Source organism: Ursus arctos, unplaced genomic scaffold (assembly GCF_023065955.2).
Source record: "Ursus arctos isolate Adak ecotype North America unplaced genomic scaffold, UrsArc2.0 scaffold_21, whole genome shotgun sequence".
Taxonomy (NCBI): Eukaryota; Metazoa; Chordata; class Mammalia; order Carnivora; family Ursidae; genus Ursus; species Ursus arctos.
In genome coordinates this window covers 48,822,927-48,845,852 of record NW_026622886.1, presented here as the reverse complement: position 1 = coordinate 48,845,852, position 22,926 = coordinate 48,822,927, and the positions used below count along the sequence as shown (strand labels likewise).

The 22,926-nt window shown below is 47.8% G+C and overlaps 3 protein-coding genes across 6 annotated transcripts; 2 read left to right on the top strand and 1 right to left on the bottom strand.

The window, feature by feature from the left end:
• Positions 1-77: 77 nt before the first annotated feature.
• METTL1 (methyltransferase 1, tRNA methylguanosine) lies at positions 78-3,778 on the bottom strand. 3 transcript variants are annotated; one of them, XM_057316192.1, is made up of 6 exons: positions 3,674-3,778; positions 2,316-2,479; positions 1,187-1,371; positions 983-1,096; positions 724-825; positions 78-561 (listed from the first exon to the last, which is right to left on the bottom strand). In XM_057316192.1, exons 1-6 carry the CDS (start codon positions 3,757-3,759, stop codon positions 406-408), a joined length of 807 nt encoding a protein of 268 aa, XP_057172175.1. In that variant the 5' UTR covers positions 3,760-3,778; the 3' UTR covers positions 78-405. The 3 variants fall into 3 exon arrangements, with proteins under 3 accessions (XP_057172175.1, XP_026355929.2, XP_026355930.2); XM_026500144.4 differs by having other exon boundaries at positions 3,203-3,749; XM_026500145.4 differs by lacking the exon at positions 3,674-3,778 and adding an exon at positions 3,203-3,544 and having other exon boundaries at positions 983-1,054.
• Positions 3,554-11,019, top strand: EEF1AKMT3 (EEF1A lysine methyltransferase 3). 2 transcript variants are annotated; one of them, XR_008960714.1, is made up of 4 exons: positions 3,554-4,095; positions 4,218-4,329; positions 9,291-9,764; positions 10,934-11,019. XR_008960714.1 is itself a non-coding variant. In XM_026500147.4 (3 exons), exons 1-3 carry the CDS (start codon positions 3,919-3,921, stop codon positions 9,680-9,682), a joined length of 681 nt encoding a protein of 226 aa, XP_026355932.1. In that variant the 5' UTR covers positions 3,554-3,918; the 3' UTR covers positions 9,683-10,865. The 2 variants fall into 2 exon arrangements, 1 of the variants encoding a protein (XP_026355932.1); XM_026500147.4 differs by lacking the exon at positions 10,934-11,019 and having other exon boundaries at positions 9,291-10,865.
• Positions 11,020-11,667: 648 nt separating this feature from the next.
• On the top strand, positions 11,668-22,179 carry TSFM (Ts translation elongation factor, mitochondrial). The gene is made up of 6 exons (XM_026500143.4): positions 11,668-11,781; positions 12,047-12,220; positions 12,833-12,961; positions 14,130-14,252; positions 19,455-19,542; positions 21,603-22,179. Exons 1-6 carry the CDS (start codon positions 11,725-11,727, stop codon positions 22,007-22,009), a joined length of 978 nt encoding a protein of 325 aa, XP_026355928.1. The 5' UTR covers positions 11,668-11,724; the 3' UTR covers positions 22,010-22,179.
• Positions 22,180-22,926: the final 747 nt, after the last annotated feature.

The following is a 22,926-nucleotide window of genomic DNA, read 5'->3' as shown; positions in this document are numbered from 1 at the left end:
GAAATAGCAGCACGGACATGTGCACACGTATACACGTTATCCCCTGGACTGCAAAGTAAACACAAGTGGACAGGCGATTTGAGTCTAGCAAGCAGTTTAGATGGACAGTGGAGAATTGCATTCCTCACTCCAGCTGAGGAGAGATCCCAGGAGAAGGAAGTGCTAAGGAAGAGCAAGACCCCACACCCTTCCAAACAACCCCTCCGGTCCAAGGTCTTTTGACCTGCCCAGTTAGCTTCTTTTGCTTTCTATTCGTGGTAGACGGGCAAGAAGATGAGAGGTCAGTTGTGAACCCCAGGCTTCTGGCCTGAGCAGTTCCCCAACTTCTTTGACAGACTGTTGCCTCTCGGCCCTGGCAGTCTTAGCTGGGAAGGTCCAGGGGTCAAGCTAAGGCAAGGCAGGCCGTCAGTGGCCAAGGGGGGTGGGATTGGGGGTCACTGCCTGGAAGGTGGGATCCTGTATTCTTCGGAAGATGGCTGGGAAATTCTTGCCTCCGTTGCGTAAGACTTTCTTTCCCTCCTCGGTTGACGTGCCCAGATGTCCCACAATGGGATCTTCACTCTGGGAAAAGGAAGGGTCCAATAAGTCCTTGCCCACCTTTCAGATGGCCCCTGGCCCTGAGACTCCCATCCTATCCTCCTGGCACTGAGATGGGTTCAAAGAGTACAGAACCACTCTGGGAAAGGCCTGATCTTTACACCTCCCCCCAGACCCCCTACTTACCAGTTCCTCCAGGGACACACGCTCAAACAGCGGGTGCCTTTCAAAATGGGTGCACATCCAGTCATGTAGCTCCAGCACATCAGTGATGGTGTATACCAGCCCCTGCGGAGGGAAGACCGCCCGAGACGGGGGGCCGCATGCAGTCGAACAGGGAGACGGTGGGAGTGGTGGTGTGAGTCCTAAATGCACCCCCACTGAATTCTTAGCGGAAGGTCTCTGAATAGGCCACTCGCCCCCCCTCTCTCCCACTCCGACTCACCCCGACTCTAAGCACGTAGGCATATTCTGCCAGCAGCGTGGGACTGATGATTCGCCACTTGTGCTTCGTCCGCTTGAAATGTGGGTCAGGGAAGAGGAAGAACATCTTTGTCAGCTGGGAGACAGACACGCATCGATAGGGTTGAGAGCCTGGCTTCAATGCCCCACCTGCCTACCAGCCTAACCCACTGGGGCCCCTCCCCACCTGGCCCTTGCGGAAGAAGTTAGGAAGGTGTTTCATGGCATTGCTACGGAGACAGGCGATGTTCTGGAAGCCACCTCCAGGAGCTGCTCGAAGGGCCCGAATCCGGTCTTGTACATAGTCTGAGACTTTCACCCGGATCTCCAGACCCAGAATCAGTGTGTCTGGGAACAACGGTGACAGTTCCACTGGACACAGAAATAGGAATGGAATCATCAACCTCATACTTGCAGGAAGTGAAAAGGGGTCAAGAAAGGAAAGGAAGTGTCAGTCCGCAACTACCAAAATCAGGAATGGCAAGTGCGGACAGAGAGATACCTGGATGGCCGGTTCTATGTTGGAGAAGAGGGTTGAAGTTAGGGTTAGGCTTAGATCCAAAGACTGTCACTGGACTGGAGGGGGAGGGCCTGGGAATACATGTATATTTGCAAGTGCTTCACAGTTTTCAGTGTTTCACACATTGTCTCAGTTAATCCTTCTGACACTCTGTGGTAAATTGAGAAGATGAGGATACTGAAGTCAAAAATGCCCAAGGTTACAGAGCTAGGAAGAGGCAGAACTGGAACTTGAACTGAGCTTTTCTGCCCCCAAGTACCATGTTTTTCCTCTCTCTGTCATGCTGTTACCTCTATGGGAAGATCTAAAAATAGACAACTGGCCTGGCATGCAGGGCTGGGACAATACAGACAATACAAGAGGAACTTGAAAACATGAGAGTAGAGCAGAAACAATGGGTTCTGGTGAAGGAGGGGGAGGAGAGGGAGTGTGGTGGAATCCCTCAGAAAGACAGTTCAGGATCACTGGCTACAGTGACTAATCTCTGACGCTTGTGCTGACCCGCTCACTGACCCGGCACCTTGCAGGTGAAATGCCTCAAGTAGGGACTGAGACCAGGGGTGGAGCCAGACAGGACAACCCAAGGTCTAAGAGGCATTTGAGACAACACCCTCCCTTCTCCAGGACAAAGGCCAGACCCAGGGTGCAGGGAAAATAGAGGCTCTCCACACTGACGTCACAGCACTGGTGTCTGGTCCGAAGGGAAAAGGCCAACTATGGCCCCCACCAAACCTGCTGAGGTAGCAGAACCAGGAAATCGCCTCTCCTTGCCCTAGAGAACAGGCCAGAGTGTTACCTAACAGGCCACCATAGCCACAGCCTATGTCTGCAAACTCCACTTGGGCCTGAGCTCTCCTTTCTTTCTTATCCTTTGGGTCATCGTGGCTCTTATTTTGAGTCAGTGGAGCGAAGAACTCTGGGTACAGCTCAGACCAGTCCATCTCTTCAGGCTTCACAGGGCTATTGGAGAGAAGACATGAGAGGGTTGGTCAAGACATTGCAGAAGTGGTAGTACATGTGTGTGGGCGGATGGGTAAGGGTGGGAGGTAAATGGGAAGAGCGATTCTCAAAAATTCTGTAACAGTGGGCCCTGCGGTCTCTAGGAGACACACTGGAAACCACCCTTAACCCCCAGTGTGAATCATAGGCCCATCATGAGCCTCATGATTGCTGACCTGCCCATCCTCACTTCTAGGAGTTAATGTGACTCTGGTCAGACAGCTCTCCTTTCTGGGTCACGAATTCCCCTTCCCCCAGAGATTGGCTGCCCAAGGCACTGGGACCTTACTCTGTTTATGTGCTCTGTGGGAAGAGGACGGACTAAGGTGTGGGCGGGATTTGTGTGTCTGTCTTTTTATTAAATCCGATCAACGAAACCGAAAGGTGGAAACGACATTTCGCCAGCAACACTCCAGTCTAAGTTACTCTCTCTTCCCAGACTTGCACCGCTACCGAGACTTCCGGCAGAACGCCACGCCCCCTCCCAAACCTCCATCTCCGCCCTCCCCAAATCTCCCCGTCCCACCTCTAAAGCTGACGTCACCCAGCCGACCCTCCCCGGTCCATCTGAGACCCTGCCGGCAGTGCCAGAGCAACAGCCCTTCCGGACTGCTGTGGGCTGCTGCGAACATTCCGCCCTCCTTTGCCTTCCTCTGCTCCCGCCCCCCTGCCCTGCTCACTCACTAGCGCAGCGTGTGATCAGCCATGGGGTTGGAGTGAGCACGTTGCCGATAGTAGCGCTTCTGGGGCTGCGGCGCCTCCGCTCCTGCCGCGTCCCCAGCCTCGGCTCCCGCCATGATCCCCAGTCCCGGGTTTCGCCACTGAGCCCACGTGGAGACCAACGCCCGAGGCGCACGATAATGACGCAATCAGGCACGTTGTGAGCAGACCCCGCCTCTTAAAGTGTACTCAGCTACCTGGGCGAGGACGGTGGGCTGCGGCCGGAGTGGGAGGGGGGCCTTCGAGGCGCGGGTCTCCGGCTGGACCGGCAAGGCCAGACCTGGCACCCTACCTCTTTCGTTAGCCCGCTTCTGCGTGGTCTGGGTTACTATCCTAGTTGCAGGTACCTGTGCACCCCGCAGGTGAGAGGAGTCCCAGGACCCCGCTTCTTACAGTAAAATCCTCACTCCTCTCCCTTCTCCCCCGGTCTCAGACCTGTCGGCCGGGTCGGCCCCGCGTGGTCCGACGTGAGCCCCGTCGGGAGTGCGCTGGGGACCGGAGCGGGAGGGACAGCTCCTCATCCCACCTCCAGGAAGTCAAACTGAAGGGAGGAGGGCAAACTCGGGGAGGCGGGGCTCGGTGCCACGGAGAAGCCCAGAAGACCCGCGGCCCGACACCCCCACCCCGTCCCAGATCCGGGATACCGGCGCTGGCCCCGGGGTCCGCGTGCTCTCAGCCAGATGGCGGACCCCTGCCCAGATCGTGAATCAGAGCCCGAATCCGTGTTCCCGCGGGAAGTCGGCCTCTTCGCGGACTCTTACTCGGAGAAGAGCCGGTTCTGTTTCTGTGGGCACGTGCTGAGCATCACACAGAACTTCGGGTCCCGCCTTGGGGTGGCGGCGCGCGTGTGGGACGCGGTGAGGAGTGGGCGGCTCTGGGCGAGGGTCCCTGGGAGGTCCGGACCCCGGACTCTCCTTCTGCCATATGGAACCATCCCCGCGACAGTCTTTTTCTCTCTCTCCCTTTTTCCCCCCCGTAGGCTCTGAGCCTGTGCAACTATTTTGAAAGTCAAAATGTGGATTTCCGAGGCAAGAAAGTGATCGAACTAGGCGCAGGGACGGGCATCGTGGGGATCTTGGCCGCCCTGCAGGGTGCGTGAGCTTCGTGGCGGTAGTGAGTGGCGGGGGGGGGGGGGGCGGGGTACTGGGTGGTGGAGAAATTGTCACTCCCTGGATTCTTGGGAGAGGGGAGTGATTTGCGACCAGACCAGACTCTTTAACAAACCGTGTGTGTGTGTGTGTGTGTGTGTGTGTGTGTGTACCTCTTTCTGTGTGCCAGAGAAAACACCCAGGGTAGTTGATTTGGGGCAGGAAATAAAAACCGGGCAGGCCTTAGTAGAAGGAGTTTTTTCTACCTTTTTGCTCTTTGTGATTTCATGAATAATGCTGTCACTTAAAACCGCCTTTGCTTTCGACATGGTATTTTGTCAAAACGCATCTTTGGGGGCATTCTGTAGGGGGAGCAATCTGCATGTATTAAACCTGAGGAGTGCTTTATAACTTTAATATGAGTAGATATTAGATTTTTAAGGTTTTTGACTGCTTGGGAGAAACAAGCATGAATTTTTGAGGGTTAGGGTGTTTTTGTGGGGGAAGTGGGGTAGGAATTAGGCACCGCAGACTTGGGAAAGGAAAAGGTAAGGAAAATGTTGCTTCACTTTTTTTAAGGATCCAGAACTACAAAGGAAACAGTGCTTCACTTTATAATTTAATGGGCAGGCAAAACCTCACAGCCAAAACACTCATTTAAAACACATATGATGTCATCTCCCTAGTAATGCAAATATCTTTGTTTATGGGAACACAGCTAGGTCACATTCAGGGAAGTCTTCCCAGAGGCAGGCATTCATTCTTGTACTCATTCAGTCAATATCTATTTGGAGTCTTCTATCATGCCAGGTATTGGGATACAACAGTGAGTGAGACAGCTTGCCTGTTCCCGAGGAGCTTCTGGTCTAGTGGGGAAGGTGGGAGAGGATGTTACGGGACTGGGATTACGGTGATGTATTCTCAGAGCCAGCGGACATGCTCTGGCTATGTCTCCCTTGACTCCCTGGGAATTCAAAGAGAAGCACTGTCAGATGAGAAGGTGAACAGTGCGAACACAGCAGGCTCACAAAGAATCAAGGAAGTGTTAAAAGCAATTTTCCACGAAGGAAAAGCAGAGGAGAGGTGTGCAGTTATGCTAAAATGGGAGAAAAGTGTGTAGTATGGATGGGAACACCTACTTCCATTTGCTCAAAGACTGGCTTCTCCTCCTTTGCCCTCTACCCAGTTGCCAAGTAAGATATCTGAGTGTCATCTTGTCCCTTGCCCTCACCCGCTCACATCCAGGCTGTCAGTCAGACCTGTGGATCACGTGTCCTTTAATATTTCCCCCACTGTCTGCTCCCTGGGTTTTCACAAGTGTCTTCAAGCTTTTCTATGGGAAGGTGAGCATGCCGAAACTAGATCTTGTGTTCTTCCTGCACCCAGGCTGTTTCTCCTTCAGGCTTCCCCATCTCGGTGAATCAAACTATCATCCACCCAGTGGGAAACCTGGATATTACCTTTGTAACATCCCTTTTTCTCACCCCCATAGCCGTTACTCAAGTCCTACGGATTTTATCTTCTAAAAATCTCTTGAATCTCACATTTCTCCATCGGCACTGAGGGCTCCCCAGTCCATGCCACTGTGATCACCTGCCTGCACAACTGCATTTAGGCAAACTTGTCTTCCTGCTTTGACTCCTTGCCCCCGCCAGACCTCTGCCCACTCTACCCTGCAGAGTGATATTTTCAAGATGCAGTTGTCATCACCTCTGACTCTCATCTTTCAATGACTTCTTGTTCTTTCAAGCTCAAACCAATACCTTTACCAATACCTTTGCCTCCAAGGTTCTGCCTCCCTCTCTGGCCTCTTTCTGTGCCTCTTCCTCCCTTCTTGTGCTCCTTGTGCTGTCTGTTACCCTTCTCTCAGTGCCTCAAGTCTGTCTTGATGTTCCCATCGTGGAGCCTTCATACAGACTGTACTCTCTGCCTGGAATCCTTGGGCCACCTGGTTGACGCATATGTATCCTTCAGTGCTCAGTTCAAACTTCACTTCCAAGGGAAGGCCTCTTTGATATCCCCACCTCCAAGCTAGCTTAGGCCCTCCTAAGCTGACCGGTTTCATTCTGAATTTTTGTTATTAACCTTAGGCACGTCTTTAGTTGCTGCCCAGCTAGTCTATTACACTTCCCTTGTCCACGTGTTCTTCACTCTCCCACACATCTGTTTCTTACCTTCTTGCCTTTCAGACCTCTACATGCCTCCTCCCCTGTCTTTACCCTCAGCTGATGACTTTGTTGCCCATCTCTTCTGATTGCTTCTATTTTCTTAAAGAAAATGTTCACACGTTCCTAACGCAATGTCTACTCAGCTGTCTCTGTTTTAAGCGCTGCCTTCTCTCCTGTTACCCCGGGTAAACACACTGAGCTCCTAGTGAAGGTTAAGCCCTCCACTTGTCGCAAGACCCCGAACCTTCTCATCTACTCAAAGACATTGTTCCAGCAAACCTCCTCCCCATCCCCAGTACCGCCCCCCCCCATTATCAGTTTTTCCTTTTCTCTGGAACATTCTATGTAGACACACACACCCCTATATACATCTAAATACACTATATTTTCTCTTAGAAAAATCTGTTGTCCTACATACCCTTTTAGTTACCACCCCATTTCTCTGTTCTGCTTTACAACAAAACTCCTCAGAGAGTTAATCCTCTTTGTCTGTAGGACCTGCCTTACTCTTCCTGCAATCCATTCCACATTCCTGCCCCCAGTTGCAGCAGTCAAGGTGGTGAGCTTCATTTCCAATTCCAGGAGTCGGTTATGAGCCCACTTTACTTGACTTTGCAGCATTTGACTCTCCCTCCTCCTTGAAATGCCTCCTTCATTTCCCGGGTACCACAACTCTGCTTTCTGCCCACCTCACTGGCACTCTTTTCCAGTCTCCTTTGTTGGTTCCTTTTCGTCTTGACCGCTGGAAGTTTGAGTGCCCCAGGGCTCAGGAGTAGTCCTTTGACCCCTTCCCTTTTCTGTCTATACTCCCAAGCAGTCCCATCACCTCATGGCTTTAAATGCCCTTTATGCGCTCATGACCCTGTAACTCCCATTTCCATCTCCAGATGTGTTTGTGGAACGTCCTACCTACCCGGTATCTTCATGCGGTTGTCTGCTGGGCATCTCACACTTAGACGGGAACTCGTGATCTTCCGGTCCAGGCCCGCTCCTCCTACAGCCTTCCTCTCCGAGTAAATAGCAAGTTGGTCTTCTAGTTAGTCGGGTCACACATCTCTCTCTCTAGTATTTCGTGTCCTGTCTGTCAGCAAATCCTGTTGACTGTACCCTCAGAATCATTCAGGATCTGAACATTTCTTTTTTTTCTTTTTTCTTTTTTTTTACATTTTATTTATTTATTTGACAGAGAGAGAGAGACCGCCAGCAAGAGAGGGAGGGGGAGTGGGGGAGGAAGAAGCAGGCTCCCAGAAGAGGAGCCTGATGTGGGGCTCGATCCCAGAACACAGGGATCACACCCTGAGCCGAAGGCAGGTGCTTAACGACTGAGCCACCCAGGCGCCCCTAGGATCTGAGCATTTCTTAGATGTGGCTTCTGCACTCATTCAAACGAGTATCACCTCTCACCTGGGTCACTGACCCACCTCCTAACTGGTCTCTTCGCCTTTGACCTTGCCCGTCTGCGGTTCTTTCTCATCACAGCAGCCAGAGTGATCCTTTTATTCATTTGTTTATTTCAAAGATTTTTATTTATTTGTTTACTTATTTATTTTAGAGAGCAGGGGGAGGGGCAGAGGGAGCGGGAGCGGCAGAGGGAGCGGGAGTATCTCACGCAGACTCTGCTCCAGCCCCTTGCCTTCCTGCTCTTTCTTACACCTGCTGGCATTTTCCTGCCTCAAGGCCTTTGCACTCGTTAATCCCTTATTTGGTACATTTAGCCTGAGAGGTCCACATGGTTTGCTGCATCATTTCCTTCAGGTCTTTGCCCAAACATAATCTGTTGAAGGAGGCTTTTCCTAACCACTCAATTTAAAATTACATTCCCCGCCCCATCCCCCTTCTCTGCTTAATTCTTCACCATAGCATCTGATGTACAATGTACTTTCTTTGATTTGTTTTGTTTGTTGTCCATTTTTTGCCACTAGACCATAATCCCTATGAGGGGAGGGAGTCTTGTCTGATTGGTTCACTGCTGTATTCTCAGCACCTGGCATAGAGGCACATAATAAATAGGAATGAACGAATGAACGAATGAATGAATGAATGAATGAATTCTTAGTACTTCCTGTGTCTGTAACAGTCGTCCTGACCATGATGAGTTCGCGGTGCCTAGCGTGTCTTGCTCGCCACTGTACTGCCAGAACTTACGTGCTCACTACGTGTATTTCTTGCATGAATGAAGCTTTCCGAGGTGCTGATCTGATTATCTTCACCCTCCGCTTCTACCTATAATAACTATCCCCCTCAGGATCAAGCCTGAGTCTCTTCAGCTTGTCATCATTATTCTCTGGTCTTGATACTTTTCTCCTTCCTTCCACATCCCCTAAGGTTCAGCCTTCCTTGAATATGCGTTGCTCTCGCCCCCAGGCCTTTGTACTTTCTGTTCTCTGCTTGGAAAGCTCCACCTAACTAACTCTTACTTGTCCTTTAAGGCTCGCTGAAGCCATGTCTTCTGGGAAGCTTTCCAGATCCATGAAGTTTGCTTTGGGTCTATAGGGGCTGGGTACATAGCCTGTCTCCAGCCTGGCCCTGCCCAGGCTTCTGCTGACACCTGATGGTTGTGTGTTGGGCAGAGAGGTTGAAGATGAACTCAGAGATGACGTTGATGTTGTAGAACGTAGAGTAATGAGCAAGGCAGCGGGTGAGATGGAGGTTAGGGTAACTAAAAGCCAAAGTGTGCACTCTGGCTGTCAAAACACCGTCCTCTAGGCCTTCCGGTCTCTGGACCTTCTGGGTAGGAGCCGAGACCCCCTTGGTTGGTCCGTCTGACTTGCATTTCTCCTCCTTCCTCTCTCTCAGGGGGGGATGTTACCATCACTGACCTGCCCGTGGCCCTAGAGCAGATCCAGGGCAACGTCCAGGCCAATGTGCCAGCTGGAGCCCGGGCCCAGGTCTGCGCCTTATCCTGGGGGATTGACCAGCATGTCTTCCCTGGAGACTATGACCTGGTGCTGGGGGCTGATATCGTGTACCTGGAGCCCACCTTCCCACTGCTGCTGGGCACCCTCCAACACCTGTGCGGGCCCCATGGCACCGTCTATCTGGCCTCCAAGATGAGAGAGGAGCACGGGACAGAGAGCTTCTTTCAGCACCTCCTGCCCCAGCATTTCCAACTGGAGCTGGCCCAGCGGGATGAGGATGAGAATGTCAACATCTATAGGGCCAGGCACAGGGAGCCAAGAGCTGCTTGACATCACCCTTCTGCTCCTCTGAACCCCTTGTCCTAAGAAAGGAGCTGCCGTATCTCCAAAGCCATGAACACGAGGAAGAAAAGTACGGGTTTCCCTTGCCTCTCTTTCCTCCTTCCCTCTTTGTCCCTCCAGATACTCTTGGGCCGGTGCAGGGATGTCCTGCTTGCTAGGAATCTTAGAGCCCTAATAGCACTGGATTAGAGCACAAAGGAAGTTCCCAGTTCCCGTTCTCAGAGGACAAAGTGAGGAAGGTGTCCAGGATTTTTAGGGGTAGGGGAGGCAAATGGGAGGTGAGAACAGTGGCTATAGAGAGACTGCCCCTAACCCTTCCAGTCCTGCTGTTTTGTTTTGTTTTGTTTTGTTTTTTAAATACAGAATGGACTTTTTTTCCCCTGCCAGAATCTAATGGAATTTTTTTAAAGGGAAAGAAGATCATCTCCACATCCAAAGAACACAAGCTTTTGCTTGGGGTGGGGGGCTCTAGGAAGGAAGAAACCTCAGACCACCCACTTCTCGCTTCTGGAGACAGAGTCTGGTGGGACAATGGCTCTAACTGGGTCAAGCCCTCCCTGCCCTGAAGCTGGGGATAGGCAGCGGAGCTGTCTTTGGACTACAGCTTCCTCATCCTTTTTGGAGCTGGAACCACGATCACTAAGTACTAGGTTCTTCTCATCTTTGAGTTTTCTCTAGGTTTCCAAACCCTGTCGGTCCTTCCTTGCTACTGTGTTTTGTCTTCACCTCTTTTCTCTTCCCACTGCGGTACCTCTGCTTGAGGCTCTCTTTTACTCCTTGGGCCACATATCACCTCCTCTCGACTCCTGGCCTCCATTCTCTCCACTTCAAACCATTTATCAAACTCTTTTGATCTTCCAAAATCAGCTCTGATTAGCTTCTGATGCCTACAGCAAGAGCAAGTTCCTTGGCTTGGTACTCAGTCTGTTCTGTGTGATCCCAAATTACCCTTCTATTTCATTTTCAACTGGTTTCCTACATGTATTTGTCCAACCTCTGGCCAAATTCTAAATGTCTACTCTTTGTTCCCTATTTCCACACCCAAATTCCCTGTTCTCTTCATTCTCTTTGATGATTCCCTGCCTGGAAGGGCTATTTTTACCTGTCAAAATCTTTATTACTCTTCTCTTTCCTGAAAAAAGCTTTTACAGAGCCTCTGTTTGGATGTGATTTCTTTTTTTTTTTTTTTTTTTTTTTTTTTTTTTTTTTTTTTAAAGATTTTATTTATTTACTTGACAGAGACAGCCAGCGAGAGAGGGAACACAAGCAGGGGGAGTGGGAGAGGAAGAAGCAGGCTCCCAGCAGAGGAGCCCGATGTGGGACTCGATCCCGGAACGCCGGGATCACGCCCTGAGTCGAAGGCAGACGCTTTAACGACTGCGCTACCCAGGCGCCCCTGGATGTGATTTCTTTCTCCCTTTTACTGTTTGTTCATCTTATGGGACTTTCCTTGTCTTGAGCGTTCACTTGTCCGTTCCCTGTTTTCTCACCGTTAGGTTACTTTGGAGGACAGGGCTGTGGTTTACTGTCCTCTAATTCCCTGAAGCTTAGCACAGCTCCCGGCACACAGTAGATGTTCGATAAATACTTTGCTCATTCAACAAATATTTACAGGGTTTGTTGAAAGGACTCCACCCCTACCTCCCCAGGAGCCCTTAGCCAAATTTCTGAACCCACCCGCCTACTTCACAAGTTTGTCGTGAGTCCTAAATGAATAATGACTATGAAAGATGAACGGAAATAAAAAAACATAAAATGTTGCCACATGTTTTGAATTGTAACTTTGCGACGACTTTGTCTCATGGTTTCTGTTATTTTACCTACGGCTGGGTGGGGGTAGGGGTGTAATTCCCTTGTGAAATACAGTCTCCGAAAGCCAAGTAGAAGCGGTGAGTGTGCACCCCGGCCGGCAGGCGGCGCCGTCCTCGCTTGGCGCTTTGCGGTGGAGAGGTTTGGCCCTGCCGCCGCGCCGTAGGCCTGTGGTCTCAACCGTGCGCCGGCGGGCAGCAGTGTACTCTGGGGCCGGAGACATGTCGCTGCTGCGTTCCTTGCGCCTCTACCTGGTCGGGTGGGCCGGGAGCTGCCCGGTGAGGGCTCTGGGTCTCCCACCGTCCCGCCTTCCTTGCAGATCTCCCGTCGCTCGGAACGCAGCCTTCCCTTCCTCCGTCCTCCGTTCGACTCCATCCCACCCCACCCCGCCCCGCCGTTATTTTTTCTGAGTGGCCACTGTTGCCTTCCCCCACCCCGGGAGCCCCAGTGTCCACTAAGGTGGCCTCCCTGCCGACGTGCTCGCCACCCGCCGGAGCTCCTGGCTGCTTCCTGCTTCTCACCCCTTTCTTCTTACCTCTGCAGGTGGGACCCCTTCTGCTTCAGTCGCCTCAGTCGTGGCACACATTTCACACTGGGCCCTGGCTGTCTTCCTCGGCCTCCAGCAAGGAGCTTCTTATGAAGCTGCGGCGAAAAACAGGCTACTCCTTTGTAAACTGCAGGAAAGCGCTGGAGACTTGTGGCGGGGATCTCAAACAGGTGGGGGGGGGGAGGGCGAGGAGAGCAGTGCCCGGTACTAGGCCCCGACCTCGGTCTCTCAGGGAGGGGCTGCTGGGGAGCAGTAAATCAGACCTGCTGCCCCGGGGACCCATAACTGTAGAACTCTGGATAGGATTCCGAGTTAAGTGACAACCTCACCCTTTGACTGTGTTTTGACTCCAGAAGCCATTAACTCAGGATCCCATGGTTAACAAACTCTATTCCAAGTACGACTGCTGTGCTGTTTCCTGCTGCTTGGAGCCCAAAGGCCCTGTGTCAGACCTACGAGGATTTATACTGTGGTGCCCTCACACTAACCCGGTGATCTTGGACACCTTCATCTTTCAGAGTTGCATTGTTCTTGTCTATATAATAAAAATACTACTGTGTGCTCCATAGGGTTGTTGTGAAGATTAAATTTATCCAAAGCACCAGGCACAATGCCTGGCATTTGGCGTTCAGTGGTAGCCTGCCAGTAAATGAGAGATTGCTTTAGTTTCCATTATAAGACTGAAGAGAAGCAGAAAGAATTAGGGAACCTGAACATACTTTAGAGCTCCGTTCAGTTCTAAATTCTATGACTTTGTCATCTGCCCTATTTTTAATTTATAGGCAGAGAGCTGGCTCCACAAACAGGCCCAGAAGGAAGGCTGGAGCAGAGCTGCCAAACTCCATGGCAGGAAGACTAAGGAAGGTCTGATTGGGCTACTGCAGGAAGGGAACACAACTGTGTTAGTAGAGGTGAGTTGTCGGAATTCTAGATAACCAGAAACAGCTGTCGCTTGGGTGGAAAGCTTTGTGGTTGTCCCTTTGCATTCTTAAAGAGGTGTTTGAGAACCGCAAAAGGTTGTTGGAATCAAGCCGGTGAGACCACAGTTATTGTGAATTCACTTCAGTACAGGAATGCCCAGGTATGTTGACGATTAAAGACCTAGAAGTCAGAAAGATTACAGTTATTCCCCACTTTTCGAAAGTTCGAGTTATACACTTTGCTTTTACTGAAGACCTACATTTGTACCTGTGTTTGCTTTTTGTTAACCAAAAGAAATCCAAAGAGTACTTTCTCTTTTATGAAAAAAGGCAAAAAGTGAAAATAGCACTCAGCGTTGGTTTTGGACTGAGTCGTTATAGAGGCAGGGGGCATCCCAGCAGGAAGAATTGCCCCGTCAAACTATGGCACCCCCCCACACTCAGCATCTCGGCATCAAGCCTCCATAGCTTTGGACTTTGTGAGCGTCTGTGCTTTAGGTAGATTTATTTTGTGCATCCGTGTGCATATGAATTAATAGTAATTGATTTTTTGCTTTATGCCATTTTGGCTTACGAAAGATTTCATAGGAACACTACTTTCGGATAGTGGGGCAAACCTGTAGTTCTAAATGTGAGTTCCTGTAGCCTTATACCTTGCCACTGAGTGTTTCCTGGAACAGTTAGATTTTAAAGCTAGGAATTATATTAATGAGTTGAGGGATAGCATGTAGCTGTTTTAGAGGAGGTTTCAGGGCCTCAACTGGTGAAGAATCAGGTGTGAATTAGGGTGAGAAAAGGAGATAAGCACGCTGATAGCAGAAGTGGTTTGGTGTTGGAGGAGGCTGGAGAATGGGGGGATGCTGGCCTGCAGCCACAGGCAAGTGGTGAACGTGTAGTGAGTCCGTTGGGGACATTATGGAACCATCTTTTGAGTGTGCTGCGGGTCATTGCTAACTCACTGGCAGAGCAGGACACTGCATTCAGTTTCTGGCCTCAAGCTAGGAGAGGAACTGCAGCCTTCAGTGCCAGGGTCACTTATTTCTGTTTTGTGGAGTCTGCAGCTGGTTCTGCTGTACGTTGGTTTACTCTCTAGCTTTAAGGCACTTCTGCAAACTGTCCATCAACAGCCTATACAGCAACGTCAATTTGTTCCCACCAGGTAAACTGTGAGACAGACTTTGTTTCCAGAAATTTAAAATTTCAACAGTTGGTCCAGCAAGTCGCCCTGGGAACCCTGTTGCATTGTCAGAACCTAAAGGATCAACTCTCCACATACAGTAAAGTGAGTTTTGGGATTGTCTTTCAATATGCTGGGTTTACACACACACCCCTTTCTTAGGGTGTTTGCTGTTTGTTCCCTTTTTTCAGACATTCTATGTCTTACTCCCTTATTTCATGTCCCTGCTTAAATGTTATCTCTTTGGAGAGGAGTATCCTTCGTGTTGCTCTATCCTCGTATTTTGCTTCATTGAAATACTTTTGTTATAATACTATATATTTATTATGTTTTTACTTATTTATATGTTGTTTGTCTTCCCCAATAGAATGTGAGCTTCGTGAGGCAGAGAATTTGTCTTTTCACTACTGTGTTTTTGGTGAAAGAGGAGTGGGTGCAGCATTTGGTTGGGGCTTGTTAAATCTGTTGAATGAATGAATGAATGCCAGTGGGGTAGAGTCTGTCAGATCAGGTGAAGCTAAGCTTTTTTCTTTCGTTCGTTCGTTCGTTCATTCATTTGATACAGAGAGATACAGAGAGAGAGCATGAGTAGGAAGAGAGGGAGAGGGAGAAGCAGACTCCCCACTGAGCTGGGAGCCTGGCGTGGGGCTTGATCCCAGGAGCCTGGGATCATGACCTGATCCGAAGGCAGACGCTTAACCATCTGAGCCATCCAGGCTCCCTGCTTTTCTTTTTTTAAAAAAAAAGACCTATCCATTCTAGAGAGAGTGAGAGTGTGTGCACGAGTTGGGGAGAGGGGGTAGGGAGAGGGAGAGAATCGCAAGTAGACACCCCGCCAAGGGCGGGGGCCCTATGCAGGGCTCCAGGCTCCCTGGGGTGGGGGGTAGGGGTACAGCTTGGTTCCAGGCTCAATCCCACAACAAGACCTGAGCTGAAATCAAGAGCTGGAAACTTAATTGACTGAGCCACCCAGGCAACCCAAGCAGGTGAAGCTTTGTATTCAGAAATCTAGAATGGCCTGAGGGAAGGATTTTTCTTTTCTTCCCTTTCCCCTTTTCTCCCTTTCTCTCTCTCTCTTTTCTTTCTTTCTTTCTTTCTTTCTTTCTTTCTTTCTTTCTTTCTTTCTTTCTTTCTTTCTTTCTCTCTCTCTCTCTCTCTCTCTCTCTCTCTCTTTCTGAAGAAAGGATTTGTAAATACAGATATTGGAGAAGGCACAGTTCAGGAAAAGAAGCATATTCGTGTCCATAGGAGCACCAGGACGGGATTATATTAGTCTGCCTCTGATTCATCCTGATTGTCATGGTAAAAACAAACCAACTACTCAGAGTAGGTTTTTTTTTTTTTTGGTTTTCAGTACTATTTTTTTTCTCCTATTCTTTTCTTGAGAGCTTGTGGTAAATGTTAATTATTACTGGCATTAAATAGTGATTATATGGAAAACAATGTGGAGATTAGTTTTTGGAATTATATTGAGTAGATGAAGCACTTGAACTAGAAGCTCTCATCTTTTTCTTTTCTTTTCTTTCCTTCTTTGTATTAAGTAAACTCTACTCCCAACGTGGGGCTGGAACTCACAACCCCAAGATCAAGAGTTGCATGCCCAACCAACTGAGCCAGCCAGGTGTCCCATCACTATTTAAAAAATTTTTTGCACATTATTTGCAGACTTCAGGCCCTTATTCCCTTGAATAGGATATCTCCTAACATTCTCCTATGTAACCACAGTACAGTAATCACATTCCAGAATTTTAACGCTGATACATTTTTATTTATATAATATATGATATATATTCATATTTTACCAGCTGGCACTTTTTCTTCTGATCCAGGATCCAGTCCAGTATCATGTGTTGCCATTGTTGTCATGTTTGTTTAGCGTCCTGTCTTTGTTTCTCAGCCTTTCTTTGTCTTTCATTACATTGACCTTTTTTTTTTTTTTTTAATATTTTATTTTTAAATAATCTCCACACCCAAGGTGGGGCTTGAAGTTACAGCTGGGAGATCAAGAGTTACATGCTGTTCTGACTGAGCCAGTCAGGTGCCCCGCATTGACATTTTTGAGGAGTAGAAAACAGTATTGTATAATGTTCTTCAATTTGGGTTTGTCTGATGTTTCTTCACAGTTAGAGTATGGGTTTTGAGCATGAATATTAAATAAATTATCGTGTATTTTTTTCAGGATATCATATCAGGAGGCATGTAATGACCGTTGGTCCCATTATTGATGATGTTAATTTTAATTTTAATTTTTTTATTATTATTATTATTATTATTATTATTATTTTTTAGATTTTTATTTATTTATGTGACAGAGAGACAGCCAGCGAGAGAGGGAACACAGCAGGCGAGTGAGAGAGGAAGAAGCAGTCTCCTAGCGGAGGAGCCCGATGTGGGACTCGATCCCGGAACGCCGGGATCACGCCCTGAGCCGAAGGCAGACGCTTTAACGACTGCGCTACCCAGGCGCCCTAATTTTTTTATTATTTTTAAAAAGATTTTATTTATTTGAGAGAGGGAGAGTGAGAGACAGCACACAAGCAGGGAGAGGGGCAGAGGAAGAGGGAAAAGGAGACTCCCCACTGAGCAGGGAGCCCAACACAGGGCTGGATCCCAGGACCTCTGGATCATGACCAGAGCCAAAATCAAGAGTTGGTCGCTTACTGACTGAGCCATCCAGGTGCCCCTGTTTCTCTCCATTTTAACTGTATTTTACAGTTAACTGGTTTTTTTTTTTTTTTTAAAGATTTTATTTATTTACTTGAGAGAGAGAGCAAGCTAGAGAGAGAGCGCGAGCAGAGGGAAGGGCAGAGTGAGAGGGAGAAACAAACTTCCTGCTGAGGAGGGAGCCCAACGCAGGGCTGGATCCCAGGATCTCTGGATCATGACCTGAGCTGTAGGCAGACACTTAACCGACTGAACCACCCAGGCACGTCTGATGATGTCAATTTTTAAAGATTTTAAATTAATTAATTAATTAATTTTAGAGAGAGAGGGAGAGTGAGTGCGAGCTTACGCCGGAGTGAGTGTGGGAGGGGCAGAGGGAGAAGGAGAGAGAATCTCAAGCGGCCTCTGCACTGAGTGTGGAGCCTGCCCTGGGGCTTGATCCCACAACCCTGAGATGACGACCTGAGCTGGAATCAAGAGTTGGATGCTCAACTGAGTCACCCCCTCATCCCTGGTGATGTTAATTTTGGTCTCTTCTTGCTCAGGGTAGTATCTTCCAGATTTTTCCACGTAAAGTTTTTCTGTTCCTCTTTGTAATTAACATGTAATCTGTATGGGGGATGCTTTGAGACTGTGTAAGTGTCCAGTTCCCCAAAAAATTTTTACCTGAAATTATGAGCATCTATCGATGACTTTTGTCAGGATCAGTTATTACTATGAGAGTTGCATAGTGGTTACTCTTTTAACTCTTAAAATTTCTTTTACATGTGTTAGTTTTATTAGTTGGCATTCTACTGTAAGAAAGAGACTTCTCTTCTCCCTATGTCGAGTGCTTTACTTAGTACTGGCATTGCCTCACGGATTCTTATTTTATACGGTATGTTATAATTCACCCTACAATCCATTATTCAGTTTGATGCTCAAATTATTCCTGGATTTGACCAGTGTAAGCTGGCTTTGTTGACTTTTTGTAATGATTATTTTCGAGTATTTCTTTACTTTTTAGCATAACAAGATGCTCTGGGCCTATGTCATCCTTTCCTTGCACCACCCATGGAATTAGCCCCTTCTCCAAGGAGTCCTGATCCTTTTTAATGGGGGAATAGTTTTTAGAAACCAAGATGTGGAAATTAGGCACGCTTATTTCTACTGAGATGTCATTGCTGCTCTGCTCTTTCAGCAGACAGATGCAGGAAGTGTGTGTGTGTTTCAGTTCTAATCCTGCATCCCAGGGTTCTTCCTTTTCTTCCCTGATTCTATATTTGTATCTTCCTTCTCCCACGGTTGGTACACTGGCTCTTAGCAACTTCCGTGTTTACTTATGTTCTCATTGTTCTAATACACACTGAAATGTTTAGTGACTATACCTGACCACTGCAAAGAACAAACCTATTAAGGAGTTCAAGATTTCTTTGATGTCTTTTTTGTCTTCCCACTGAAGTTGTGTGGTCAAAGGACTGTATTGAAAGTTACTCGGATTAGTTTTTTTCCCCCTTCTGTGAAGTTAAATTATTCATTTGAAATACAGTTAGAGTCTTAACGTTTCTGTGCGTTTAATTTTGGTTTTACCCCCAAATTCTTGTTAATCTAATTTTGATTTTGAATATGTAAAACATTAACAAGATTCTGAAAGTTGAAGCTGTAATACACACACACACACACACACACACACACACACACACACGTCTCACTTCTTCTCTCCTTTCTACCTTATTCTTGTCCACTCCTGTAGATAACCAGTTTCATTGGTTTGGGGTATCCTTTAAATCTTTTTTGCAAAAATAGCATATTTATGTAAATACTTCTTTCTTACACAAATGATGGTATATGTACGTACTCTTTTTTTTTTTTTTTTAAGGATTTATTATTTGAGAGAGAGTGTGCGCACACAGGAGAAGGGGTAAAGGCAGAAGGGGAGAGAGAATCTCCAGCAGACTCCCTGCTGAGCACGGAGCCCGATGCAGTTGGCCCTATATATGTACTCTTTTAATTTGCTTTTTTTAATTTAGTAATATAATCTGGAAATACTCTGTAGCAGTTCATACAGATCTTTGTTTTGTTTTCTTTTTTGCAGCTGCGTAGTTTTCCATTATGTGGCTGTGCCATGGTTTATTCAACCAGTCTTTTAGCTTTAACATTTTATGATTGTTGGAAAATACCGTTCCTGATTGCTTAGAAACTATAGTTTAAGAAGTTAAACCAGAGGATGGGATTGAGATGGAATTGGGGGTAGTGCAGTGATAGAATAAAATACTTATAAAAACGGAACTGTTACCAATTTGTAACATCTTTGGCTTAATGAAGACATTCATTTAGAGATGCCTGGGTGGCTCAGTCGGTTAAGTGTTTGACTCTTGGTTTCAGCTCAGGTCATGATGTCAGGGTCCTGGGATCAAGCCTGGCGTTGGGCTCTGTGCTCCGTGGGGAGTCTGCTTGAGAGTCTCTTCCTCTCCCTTTGCCCCTCCCTTGTGCAGGCACATGCATGCTCTCTCTCTGAAATAAATAAATCTTTAAAAAAGCCCCAAAACATTCATTTATACTTAGTTATCTTAAATCATTTTTTGAGAAACATGATTTTTGCCTAGTCTCTTGGTAATTTAAGTAGGACAGAACTGATTTGTTGGTTTTTTTGTGTGTACTTAGGGCTTCTTGAATTCCTCTGAGCTCTCTGAACTTCCGGTTGGGCCTGAGAGAGAGGGCTGTCTCAAGGATCAGCTAGCCCTAGCGATTGGTGAGTATTTGTAAGGACTGTGGGAACTGGAAATTAAGAACTAGACCACCTGGTATCTTTGATATTCCTCCATACGTAGATCAGGAATTGCAAGCTCATGTGCCCACAAGGATCAGATAATATGAATGTGAGAAGTGGGTTGTGTTGTGAGCTAGACACTAGTGAGCAGTAGGCTCCCTGAGAAGCTCGCACTCTGCTGAGGGAAACTGTTTCCTAGCTCTCGCCAGTTGTTAGCTTGGGGCCCCGGTGTTGTCAGAATTTTTAAATTCCTTCAAAAGAATTTAGCTTTGTGTGTAAAAATTTCAGATTTTAGATGTTTGCAGTTAATTAAAATCATTTTCCGCACTCTGCAGGCTGACCAAAGCATGTCTTTAGGCAGGGATGGCCTTTGACTTCTAGTTAACTACCTCTCTATATGCCGTGGGAGACATGCTACATCAGAAGTCATCTCACCTTCTTCATAAAGCAATCCAGGAATATTTGGAGGTGTCGTATATAGGAATTTGATCTCTTTTTTTTGAAAAATCTGATCGTGAATTTGTGAAGGTTTATTGTTTCAGAACCACTGGCTACAGGAACCACATCTGGCTCGTTGTGCCAGAACTGGTGGGGATTTTGCTTTCTTCCTACGTGTCCTTGATGGAAGGAGGGGAGTAGGGCTGGGTTGGAGCTTGCTGGGAATTTACTGCTCATCTGACGTTTCCAGTCAAGGCATCAATTCTGTTTTTATCAGGTTATCTTGAAATATGTATGATGTCTTAGTGAGTCATGGCTGAGAAACCAGGCAGACAGCTGTGAATGGGACTTATTAAGAAATTCTGGAAGAACTGGGTGTTTCAGCTTTGTCAATTTCTGAGAATTAACTGTTGTTGAGATGCTTCGAGTTGTTTGAAGATTTGTTTTGATTTCTCTCCCGTTAAGACTTTTCGATATAACTATGGCTAATGCAGGGATATTTACCTAGATCCCTTTTGGGGTCTCCTAACCCCTTTCCTACCTTTTGGCTTATTTGGACTTATGTTAGAGAGGATAGCATCCTGAGGAGACAGGGAAACCTGGAATTATTTTTGGTTCTTAAAAACAACTCTAGAGGCACCTGGGTGGCTCCGCAGGTTAAGCGTCTGCCTTCCACTCAGGTCACGATCCCAGGGTTCTGGGGTAGAGTCCTTCATCGGGCTCCCTGCTCAGCGTGGAGCCTGCTTTTCCCTCTGCCCCTTCTCCTGCTCGCGCTCCCTCTCCCTTTCAAATAAATAAATAAAATCTTAAAAATGCCACTGAAATTTTTTATTTTTGATGAGAGGAAGTTGAAACTATCTGATGGTTTGGGGTTTTGGGTTTTCTGGGGCTCTTAGTTGTGGACTTTTTCCTGCTACAGTGGATGACGAAGAGTTGTCTGTGTCAGCTACGGTGATTTTCGGGAGGGATGGTAATTTCAGGGAAGGAAAACACTTAATTGCTTTGGAGTGCGATGGAGGTTTTCTTCCAGCTCTGGCATGTATTAGCTGTGTGAGCCTGGGAGGGTAGCTTGAGCTTTCGAAGCCTAAGTTTAACATAGTAACGATGGCCAGCATTTGAGCGCGCCCTGTGCTAGATAATGTAATTAAGTGCGCTTCCATATGTTACTTTATGTCTGCTAAGAACCCTGCTTTCAGGTTATTTTAAGTGGTATCATCTCCATGTTGTGGAGGAGGAAACTAAGGCTTGATAAATTCGCAGATGGGGTTATGTCACTTGCCTAAGGTCATGTAGCTGTAAGGGGCAGAACTGAGCCCTGAGTCCAGGGTCTGTGTGACCCCATAGCCTATGTTTTTAAATACCAGTGTCGCACATTGTTGGTGTTCCATAAAGGTATTCTTTATTTCTCCCACCCCTGCCCTCTCCTCCCACGTACATTTTCCTCTTCATAAATGGCGAATGGTACCTATCCATCTTACAGCATACTCACTGTAAATGTGGGGAGAGAGGACCGTCTCCCAGCCTCGGCCATTTCTATGCATATTTTGGTACCGCCACAGGTGTCATATTCTGGAAGGGTGTTACTTGTTTTTGCTTTTTTATAGGGAAACTGGGAGAAAACATGACTCTTAAACGAGCTGCATGGGTGAAGGTGCCAGCTGGGTTCTACGTTGGCTCTTACGTCCACGGAGCGATGCACAGCCCGTCGCTTCACAACCTGGTGCTGGGGAAGTACGGGGCCCTGGTCGTCTGCGAGACGTCTGAGCGCAAAGCAGGCCTGGAAGATCTTGGCCGCCGCCTCGGGCAGCATGTGGTGGGCATGGCCCCTCTCTCTGTTGGCTCTTTGGATGATGAGCCTGGGGGAGAGGCAGAAACCAAGATGCTGTCCCAGCCGTACTTGCTGGATCCCTCCATCACGCTGGGACAGTATGTGCAGCCTCAAGGGGTATCTGTCGTCGACTTTGTGCGGTTTGAGTGTGGAGAAGGCGAAGAGGCAGCAGAAGCTGAGTAGGTTCTAGAGACTTGGCCCCGAAGGAGATGTGTCTTCTCGGCTCTGGGTATCATTATGAAAAGAAGTGATTTCCTAAGCCTCTTCAAACCCTGAAGTTGTTTTTCATCGGCGTTTATAAAGTAACGATAGACTCGATGGGTAGTTATCAAATAAAATTGCTATATAATAAAGAAGAGTAGAATCTTTTCCTTGTTTGTGTAATGCTGGGTTTAGCTTTTTTGTGCCTTACTTGTGCCAAGTTGTTGAGAACAGCAGGTGGGCCTCATTGAAGGGGCCGAGGATCCGGGAGGACGGGCGTAAGCACTTGTGCTGCTACTTCCTTCAACTGAGATCGATCATGGTGGCCCTAATATGTTGAACTCCATTGATCTCACTGCTTCTGTGACCCGGCACCCTTGTTCTGCTTTCACTTTGTGACGCTTTGGATGGTGCTTCTACCCTGGAACGTCCTCCGTTATGTTACTTCTGTCACACGGATTCCTTGGGAGTGGTTGACACTAACTTTGAGCTGTCTGGAAAATGGGGCTCATTTGTTGCTGTCTGTGATGTGCTTTGAAGGCTCTCTGCAGTGGTGTGCACACTGGTTCTGGCCTTGTTACTGAAATTAATAACACATGGCCCTGTTTCTCTTTTGGATAATGGGGTAGAGATGGGTGGGGACTGAGGTTTCCTGGACAGCTGTAAGGCAGATGTTGACATTCTTGTGCCAGAAACAGGACTTACAGTGGTCCAGTTATCCAGAGAACTCAGCAGCGCCTCTTTACTACCCCAGTACCGAGACGTTTCTCCCAGCATCACAAAAAAAATTTTTTTTAAGGATTTTATTTATTTATTTGACAGAGACATAGCCAGCGAGAGAGGGAACACAAGCAGGGGGAGTGGGAGAGGAAGAAGCAGGCTTCCAGCAGAGCAGGGAG

Excerpts from the sequence above, each read along its gene's own strand:
- METTL1 (XM_026500144.4), bottom strand. The coding sequence starts at position 3,315 with ATGGCGGGAGCCGAGGCTGGGGACGCGGCAGGAGCGGAGGCGCCGCAG. Across the intron at positions 2,480-3,202 it reads GCTGATCACACGCTGCGCTA|CCCTGTGAAGCCTGAAGAGA; the intron begins GTGAGTGAGCAG and ends TCTCTCCAATAG. Across the intron at positions 826-982 it reads CCTACGTGCTTAGAGTCGGG|GGGCTGGTATACACCATCAC; the intron begins GTGAGTCGGAGT and ends TTCCCTCCGCAG.
- EEF1AKMT3 (XM_026500147.4), top strand. The coding sequence starts at position 3,919 with ATGGCGGACCCCTGCCCAGATCGTGAATCAGAGCCCGAATCCGTGTTC. Across the intron at positions 4,096-4,217 it reads CGGCGCGCGTGTGGGACGCG|GCTCTGAGCCTGTGCAACTA; the intron begins GTGAGGAGTGGG and ends TCCCCCCCGTAG. Across the intron at positions 4,330-9,290 it reads GATCTTGGCCGCCCTGCAGG|GGGGGGATGTTACCATCACT; the intron begins GTGCGTGAGCTT and ends CCTCTCTCTCAG.
- TSFM (XM_026500143.4), top strand. The coding sequence starts at position 11,725 with ATGTCGCTGCTGCGTTCCTTGCGCCTCTACCTGGTCGGGTGGGCCGGG. Across the intron at positions 12,962-14,129 it reads ACACAACTGTGTTAGTAGAG|GTAAACTGTGAGACAGACTT; the intron begins GTGAGTTGTCGG and ends TGTTCCCACCAG. Across the intron at positions 19,543-21,602 it reads TCAGCTAGCCCTAGCGATTG|GGAAACTGGGAGAAAACATG; the intron begins GTGAGTATTTGT and ends GCTTTTTTATAG.